This window comes from Volvox carteri (genome assembly GCF_000143455.1).
Source record: "Volvox carteri f. nagariensis unplaced genomic scaffold VOLCAscaffold_98, whole genome shotgun sequence".
In the NCBI taxonomy this organism is placed as follows: domain Eukaryota; kingdom Viridiplantae; phylum Chlorophyta; class Chlorophyceae; order Chlamydomonadales; family Volvocaceae; genus Volvox; species Volvox carteri.
The window spans coordinates 225,038-233,613 of NW_003307641.1; the positions used below are offsets into that span (position 1 = coordinate 225,038).

Genomic DNA, 8,576 nt, shown 5'->3' on the forward strand with positions numbered 1-8,576 from the left:
GGGGGCACATCATCTGGGTGCAGGTCCAAGATACATCGAAAACATCTCAATTGCGCTCGAGTTATACGGTTTATCACAGGAGCGCTTTGGTATGCCTTTTACAATCTCGGCATGCTTAAACAGGCGGGAGGAGCAATCAGTTGCGTTATTAGCTGACAAGGAACCCGAACATGGTGCGTAAGAGTGTTAACAGCGTAATTAACAGTCATGAACTGGCATGGGTTTGGAGGTTTGGTCAAAGACCGCATTAGTTGCACTTTCAGGATGTCATCATGGGACAACTACGATAGGAAGGCCGGCATCCCCCGAGACGGAATGGAGCTCGCACTAATAGAGATAAATTAGTAAACGCTGTGGAGCTTCCTCCGAAGAGCCGCGAAAGCTTTACAATTACGGCTCTCTTGTGTCCGTTCGACTTCTCGGTCCTGATCTTGCTGCAGGTACAGGCAATGGAGGGTGCGCCTAACTATCAGGGAGCAGCACCATAGGGTAGAAGATGTCAGCAGATCATTTACAGGACTGGCTCTCGGCTGTCACACTACCTTTCACCGATGTACGATGACTTGTGCTGAAGTATAACACCGATAGCTTGCGTGCGGCAAAAAAATAGATTTTATCGCATCACCTTTCAGCAATAGGCTCGCGAGAACAGATAGGTAGCTCATGCCACATCGCGTCTGTCCGTCTCCGGGTCCGTGATTTCGCAAAATTTGTCAGTTGTTGGCGACGATACACATTAGATGTATCCTGCTGAACGATCCAAAAGACTGAAGTCAGACGAAATTGCTCTCTTGTTTGGTCTGTATTCGTATTGATACTGGACAGCTTCTCACTGCTGGCATGATAGATGGAAGTCACGTTTCCCAGCAACTACTGACCTTTAATGGTACACGATCAGAGGGATGAGCGACCTGGAGGTGCGTTTCACAGTACCGGACCCCATGGAGGCAACCAAGTTACAAGAGTATCCTAAGTGTTTGGTTCTGTGTTGCAGTCAGTGTTGTCTCCTGCCACACCATCTCCAAAATCAATCAGCGAGCTTCGTAGGGGCTACATTACACAGGTGAGCGCCATTTTCTCAACTGGTTTTGTAATGAAATGTTGACATCTGTATGACGATATCTAGATTTAATTGAAATCGCAGCGATTAATTGAGATCGCAGCGATTAATTGTGAACATCGATGTGCTTTGCCTCGCGGCTGCCCCACACCAAGAGGTCGCCTCGGACCCGGCTTTCACGACCGCCTTCCTCTCCTTTCCTTGGCCTCATCCCTTTCAACACACCCCTTCAACCACACAGGCCAAACGGAACAGCTGCCTCGCTGCCAGCACTGCCAGCGCACCCTGCACAGCCTCCACCAAGACACTGGGGAGGGAATGGGGCGTGGGCGTTGGCCTGTACTTCGAGTTGCTGAAATGGCTAAGATGGCTCGCACTCCTAATGATGTTCTGTGCTGTAAGTAGCAGTACCAGTAGCAGTACCACCATCAGCAGTATCCCCAAACCCGAACACAGGACCACGGGACCAGGGCAGCCACAAGCCAAGCTTACTACTTCCCCTCCCAACTAACCCAGCGCGGCCCCCCCTTGGAGTGTTTTCCCACGCTTCCGGGTTTCCCTGCATTGGACATCCCCCTAACAGCCCCCCCTTGAGCTATTATTGATTACCCACTACCCCTAAGGAACGCAGTAGTAGAAGTGTATTTGTCGTCTGTCGCGGCACCGGCCGACTATTCAACTCCTAAACCAAATCCTGACACCACGCGGCTCCCCAACCCCCAACTGGTAGGGGAATCCCCCCGCAACACCCACCCCTGCCACCCACACCCCCGCCACCCACCCACCCACACACACACACACATACGCGCACGCAGATACCGTTCCTGATTGTGGTGACCAACAGCGTCTTTACGGATGACGCCCACAAACATGACCACACCTTCGGCGTCAAGCGGTATGCGACCCCGGAAATCCACTCGCTTACCTTCGCGGCCATCGTGGACGACAGCGTGGATAACGGCACCCTGCCGTACATGAACACCTGGATCGCAAACACATGGAACGGGCCCATGCGCAAGCGCACCTTCCTCTTGTGTGAGTGTGTAGGCATACATACATACATATAGACAGACATGCGTTTGGCACAAGAGCATGGCACAGCGGCCCGCGGCAAGGACAGGGCACTGGGAGTAGCAAAGTGGGTTGGTGCGCATCCTCCACGCCCCCCCTGCTCCTCAGGCGGCCTCGGTCCCGCGGGCTCCTTTCACGAGCTGACTTCCGCACACCACACCATTCAGATAGCCCCCCTCCGTACAGCAGCCCTCGGGGCCACCTCCCCCTCCCCCTCCTCCTCTTCCTCCTCCTCCTCCCCCCCTCAGGGATATCCCTGGTTGACGCGGGGTCCACGGTGCTGTTCCTGCTGGGCCTGGCGCTGCTGTGGTTCCGCTTGAAGCGGTTCGCCCGGGCCACGGACGAGGACACCCTGGAGGCCGCGGACTACACCGTCCTGGTGCGCGGGCTGCCGGCGGATGCGGACGCGGTGCAGGTGGGCAAGAGGGGGGGGCCAACCGGGTGGGGAGGTGGAGGGCTGTCGGGGGCTGTCGGGTCGTGACAGGAGGGGTTTCACGCGGACTAGCACCGGGAACGTATGTATGTATGTATTTATGTATATGGAACGTATGTATGTATATGTGTATGTATGTATGTATTTGGAACGTATGTATGTGTATATGTATGTGTCGTATATATCTGTGTATATGTGTGATGATTAATTACCCCGGCCCAGGTCGGGGAGCACTTCAGTCGTTATGGCGAGGTGATGGATGTCGTGCTGGTGACGGACCGCCTGAGCGCCACGCTGCTGCACTGCAGTCGGGCGGCCCGGCTGCAGCAGCGGAGGGCCATGGTGCTGGACGCGGCCAAGGTCCGGCACGCAGGTGGGCGGGCAGGGGGCACACGGGACGGGCGATCGGGGGTTACAGGTCGTACAAGTCGTCGTACGACCGCCGGAAGTAATGGTTGGGCTAAGGGTTGCGACGAGGGAGAGGTACGGCATCTGGACGCGGGGGTATTCCTGGAGGCGGCCAGCGGGTCTCCGCCGCAGCTCTCTGTCGGTGGTCGGGGCGCTGCTGCCTCTAACCCTTCCTTGGGGCGGATCGGAATGGTCTGCAGCAGTAGCTGTAGCTGTAGCGGCAGCAGCAGGGCCCCTTGTGGGACATGCTCGCCCACCGCATCACAGCGCCATCGCACCCCCACACCACAGGGCACCCACGCATGGGGGCAGCGCTGCGGGCGTTGGGGTGCTGGGTTGAACGGATCTCCCCGCCCACCGCCCGGTCGAGGGGGGGGGGTGAGATGAACCGCTGACGGTTGAAGCAGATACCAGAGATAGAGCCCGGGGGGAGGGGGAAATACATACATACGCACTGATGCCCCCGGAGGTTCCGGGATCGAGACCTGTCAGGGTCGAAAATCCTTCCGGTGGTGGAGAAGGTAGGAGTGCCCCTAGCCGATGGACGGTGGTGACCTGGGATAAAGTTGACCTGCGAGCCGACCAGGAATGGAGTTGGGCCGCTGTCGACCCGGCAGATTCCATTGGATGCTGGAGGTGGGTGCGGAACCTGAGCGATCCACTGAGAAGTTGACTAGGGTGACTGGATGAAGGTGCCCCGAAATACCGGGGAAGGCAGGGTTTCGCCAGGTAGCTGCCACGGGCGAACATATGCCCCCCTGTCCCACACATCATACACACGAGCTTATGCAAAGCCCGATGACCCAGAGTGGACAGTACGGCCCGGTGCGGGAGATGCCGGGGGGGATGTGAACCCCTTTCTGTCAGCATGTGTGTGATTGCGTGAAGTTGGGGAGGGCTGCAGCTTCCCCCGGGGTCACTAGAAACTCAATATTTTCATATTTTTCATATTTAAATTTTTAAAAATTTTCTGCCATTTCCATATTAGCGGAATAAAAAAGTAAAGGAGTAGAACAAGGCCAAGTAGTAAGTCATAGAGAAGATCAAGACTTTGCTTTTTAGATAGTTTAGAAGTAACTTACGACTGGCAGTATCTACCTTCCCCGAAGTTTCGGAGCACCCTCACCAACCTCTCACGGTCGAGGGATAGGGTCGACCTCATTCCGCTGCTGGTCTTTTGATTGATCTCCCCCCTCCCCCCTCAAACCCCCGGACACCAAGCCACGCCTTCGCATAACTTGCAGTGTTTGAGCTCAATATATCTTTCGGCGTATGTGTTTACGTATGTATGTACGTATGTCGCACGTGTGTTTCCCTTCCCGCAGCCGACTGCGCCTCAATGATCGACAAGTTGGACCAGGGGTTGGCGGACATCGCTGAGCAGATCCGTGGTGTGACCGAGCGCCGGCAGCGGGTGAAGGCGGCCTTCGTCACATTCGACTCGGAAACTGACCGCAAGCAGTGCACCGCGCTGTGCCCCAACAGTGAGGGGGGAGGGGGGAAACGGGGTGGGGTGGGGTGGGGTGGGGTTGGGGAGGCGATTGCCACCATCTGTCCCCTGAGGGAGGGGGGGAGGACGCTGGCCGCCAGAGGAGTGTGTGTTAGTGTTTGTGCATGTGTTTTAGTGATCCACAAACCCCGGACGGGAACCGGGCGAGGATGGTATACGAGAGGGTGACTGTTTGTATGTATGTATGTTTGTATCTATGTATGTGGGTGTGCGCACGCGCGCTGTTAGGTCATCCCCACATTGGGGAAATGGAAAGAGGTGTGTGTGGTTGTTACAGTGGGCTCCAGACTCACGAAGAATAGAGCCAGCGGGCCAGCAGCTGGCCGTGCACTGTGTTGTTACAGGTCCGACCCGCATTTCCCCCTCCCACCCAACACACGACGCTCCATAAGCCCCACCTGAAGCACCCAGAGTCATTCCGCTTCACTCCCCATGACGCCACGTTCCGGGCTCCTCACCCGGCCCCCGCCCCCGTCCGTCCTCTCCGCCCCCCGCCCCCCTCCCCCGCCCCCCGCCCCCCTCCCCCGCCCCCCTCACCCCTCACCCGCCCCCCTCACCCCTCACCCGCCCCCCTCACCCCTCACCCGCCGCCCACCGCCCTCACCCGGCCCCCTCACCCCCCCCTCACCCCTCACCCGGCCCCCGCCCCCCTCACCCGGCCCCCTCACCCGCCCCCCTCACCCGGCCCCCTCACCCGCCCCCAGGCTGGTTGTCCAGCTTGTTCCAGAAGCGTCCAGACCGCTTCCGCGAGCGGCACTCGTTCTGGGTGCGGCGCGCATCTGCTCCTGACGACTACCAGTTCGAGGACCTGGCGGTGTCGGAGTGGCAGCTGTTTGCCAGGGAGGTGAGTGACGGCGGGAGGAACACGAGGTTGAGGGGCCAGGGGCTCATTTCGCCGGGGAAGTGGGTCGAGGGTGGAGAGAAAGGCGGCGGCACAAAGCGCCACACACACACACACGCACACACACACACACACACGCACTGATGCCGCCCTCCTCCCCTCCCCCAACCCCACACCCCTACACCCCCTCATGCTCCAGGCGGCACTCAACGTTGTGATGCTGCTGATGGTGCTGGTGTGTGCCGCCGCCATCGCCAAGTTGACGGACATCAGCAACCAGGAGAGCGCCCTCATTAACTGGCGCCAGGACAGGCTGGTGGCGGACTCGGCGGCGGCTATGGTGCTGTACGCCAACGCCAACGGCACACTCGCCGCCACGCCGGAAGCCACCGCCGCCGCCGCCGGAGACATGTTCGGCGGGGAGCTGTATCCCCAGTTGGAGGCCTTCTGTTCGCGGCACCTGCAGGGCGCGTGCTCGTCAAGGTTACAGTCCGAGTACGGCGGCCTGGTGCGGGTGCTGTACGGCGTAGGGCCCAAGTGGTTCAACGCGACGTCGCGGTTGCTGTTCGAGCGTGCTGTCCAGCAGGAGCTGGAGTGCTCCATGCGCACCTCCCGCAGCAGTGTGACGTGTCAGCTGCAGGGCTGTCTGCCGTGTGTGTGTTTGGGGATATCTCTCCGGGCCCCCGTGAGCAGCGGAGGGAGCTCCAGCGGCCCGAGCGACAGCGACCCGGCGGCCGTGTGCTGGGACTACGTGAATGAGCTGGACGTGAGGTGAGGGGGGATCTTGAAGGGGGGGTGAGGGGGGAGGGAGTAGGGTAGGGGGGGGGTAGTCCGGCCGGTAGTTCGAAAAGGGGGGACCTGGGGGTGGGGAGGGGATTTGTCACCGCCCAGGAGTACTGGGTACTTGCGTGCAAGGACCCGCCCCGGGTGGGCCAAGCCGCCCCCCGGGTGCAAAAGGTGCCTGGGGGAGCTGAGCCCCGCGGCGCGTGCTGAGGTGGGTTGTGAGCGGGCCTTAGTAGCCACACCGTGCGCTCTCTCATCATCGAAATTACACGAGCGAGGTGGACATCAGTGTTCGACACCCCGTACGGGGCCCGTAAGTTTTTGGCCTTTTTTCGGTATCCCCGTACGGGTCCGTAGGACTTTGCGGTGGCTCCCGTAAAGATTTTGGGGCGCGAAGCGCCCCGTACGGGGCCGCCCCCGAACAGGCCGAAGGCCGGTTACGGTGACTCCCGTAAGGAATTTAAGGATTTATAAGATGCCTTACGGGGCCCTGTAGGGGAGAGGACGGACCATATAAAGGATAAGGCCCCACACTTGGCAGGCATAATTCATATTGCAATATGTAACTACACTTTTCATAATACTTTTATAGCTTCTGGTCTGTAACATCCAGCGATGGCAGACAATAAGAGGCCAACCTGTTCCCACAAAGAAAGTAGATGATAAGCCTTGCAAAGAAGGTAGGGTAGGGACTCGAAGCTGATTGACAAGAACCGCAGGCCTGAAAGTTGACCGAAAGATTTGTGTTATAGGCAACCCCAATGATGATCCTGAGGAGCTTGGCTCTACGGAGCCTTGCACTCAGGAGGCTGAGCAGCACTTCTGCTCTGCTAAGAATTCACACCGCCTGTTCGAGGTTAAGCCTGATGAGTTGCCGAACGTTTTAAAGGAGTTCAATGTCATGAAGGCACGTCTTGCTTACTACATTTCGCTTGGCAGGGTGACTTGGGAGGCAGCGTGGGTGAGTTTGCGTCCCGAAGCCCATCTCCTTCCGCGTATGATGCGTTTGGCTCAAGTCGCTACAATCCTGCCAACACAGACGGCATGTGTTGAGCGCGGATTTAGCCGGCATCGTATTATTAAGAATCGCCTGACGAACCGGCTAAAGCTGGAAACGGTTGATTCGCTACTTCGTTTGGGCATGTTGGGACCTGCTGCTGATACCGGGGCGAAGCCACTGATTGATCAGGCTGCTGGGATCTACTCGCGTAAGGGTTATACAGGCATTATTCACAAGTTGTTTTCTGACGTTAGCAAAATTAATTTGAATCCATACGGAGAGGATGATAACGAGGAGGTTGCGACGGACCCAGAGATTGAAGTACTGGTACAAGCAACATACCCCGCTAGTGACGATGAGGCTTTTAGTGACAGTGACTACGAGACCGACGTAGAACGAGATACCGATGAGTCGTCCGTGGATGAGGATTTTGTTGATGAGGAGGAGGACGCGAAAGAGTAGCAGAAGGGATGGGCGGCCGGCGGCCAAGGCGCTTGGCTTTCGCTGAGTGTGCCGTGCCCCCGTGTGTAATGGTTCACGGGAAAATAACATAAATAACGATTTACAGGGCAAAAAAAATGCAAAGTGTCACTTTCCACAGCGTTTTAGCCAAGGACAGTGTCCCCGTAAAGGTTTTGCGGGGTTACGGGGGCCCCCGTAAGGTTTTCGGCCAGTACAGGAGCCTGGTACGGGGGCCCCTCCGTAAGGAAAATTTGGGAGGTACGGGGGATCCCGCAAGTTTCAGGAAAGTCAGTGTCGAACCCTGGTGGACATGAGACACGGGGCGGGTCGCGCGCCCCCGGACGACCAGTGTTAGGGGACTGTGGCGCCCCACGGCCCTCTCTCAACCCGCTAGGGGGGGAGTGCTTCGGCGGTTGTTCCCGTTGGCGTATACGGTTAGGTGCCCCCCCTGGCCAGCGGGCCAGCGGCAGGCCCGGATCGATATTTAACAGAAAGCATACTTACTTATTTACTTATATAAGTTAACATACGTACATACTGGCAGGGGAGCTGGTGGGCCCATCTGGATGCCACAGCCGCCTATAAGAGAGAGTGTGTGTATGTGTGTGTATGTATGTGTGTGTATGTGTGTGTGTCCCCCCCCCCGTGTTTCCCGGTATTGCGCCGCTGACCCACGTCCCCATGGCACGCTGCCCCTCTCTCCCGTCTCCCGCCCCACCCCTCAGGAGCTGGGGCATCCGGCTGTCCATTTCCGCCGTTGTGGCCGTCCTCAACTCCTTCATCAAGTGGCTGCTGGGGGTGCTGGTGCTGCAGGGCCGCCACTGGACCCACACCGACCGGGAGAGGTCCTTCGCGCTGCAGAGCTTCCTGGCCATGCTGTTCAACACGGTGGTGGTGCTGCTAGTCACCAACTGCGAGCCCCTCGCCAAGCTGGCGCGGGAGAGCGAGAACAGCAACTGGACCCGCTTCTTCGTGCGGGTGAGAGTGCCTGTGTGCCTGTGTGTGGNG

General features: G+C 58.3%; 1 protein-coding gene across 1 annotated transcript in view; it reads left to right on the forward strand.

The window, feature by feature from the left end:
* Positions 1–902: 902 nt before the first annotated feature.
* VOLCADRAFT_120001 (uncharacterized protein) overlaps positions 903–8,576 on the forward strand; it is a gene marked incomplete at both ends in the record, with an annotated part of 23,701 nt that continues 16,027 nt past the window's right edge. The window contains 10 exons of the mRNA XM_002958547.1: positions 903–917; positions 995–1,063; positions 1,302–1,457; positions 1,876–2,095; positions 2,380–2,546; positions 2,787–2,937; positions 4,298–4,456; positions 5,187–5,326; positions 5,523–6,094; positions 8,294–8,546. Of these exons, the coding sequence (XP_002958593.1) occupies positions 903–917; positions 995–1,063; positions 1,302–1,457; positions 1,876–2,095; positions 2,380–2,546; positions 2,787–2,937; positions 4,298–4,456; positions 5,187–5,326; positions 5,523–6,094; positions 8,294–8,546 (1,902 nt within the window). The remainder of the gene's footprint in view (positions 918–994; positions 1,064–1,301; positions 1,458–1,875; positions 2,096–2,379; positions 2,547–2,786; positions 2,938–4,297; positions 4,457–5,186; positions 5,327–5,522; positions 6,095–8,293; positions 8,547–8,576) is intronic.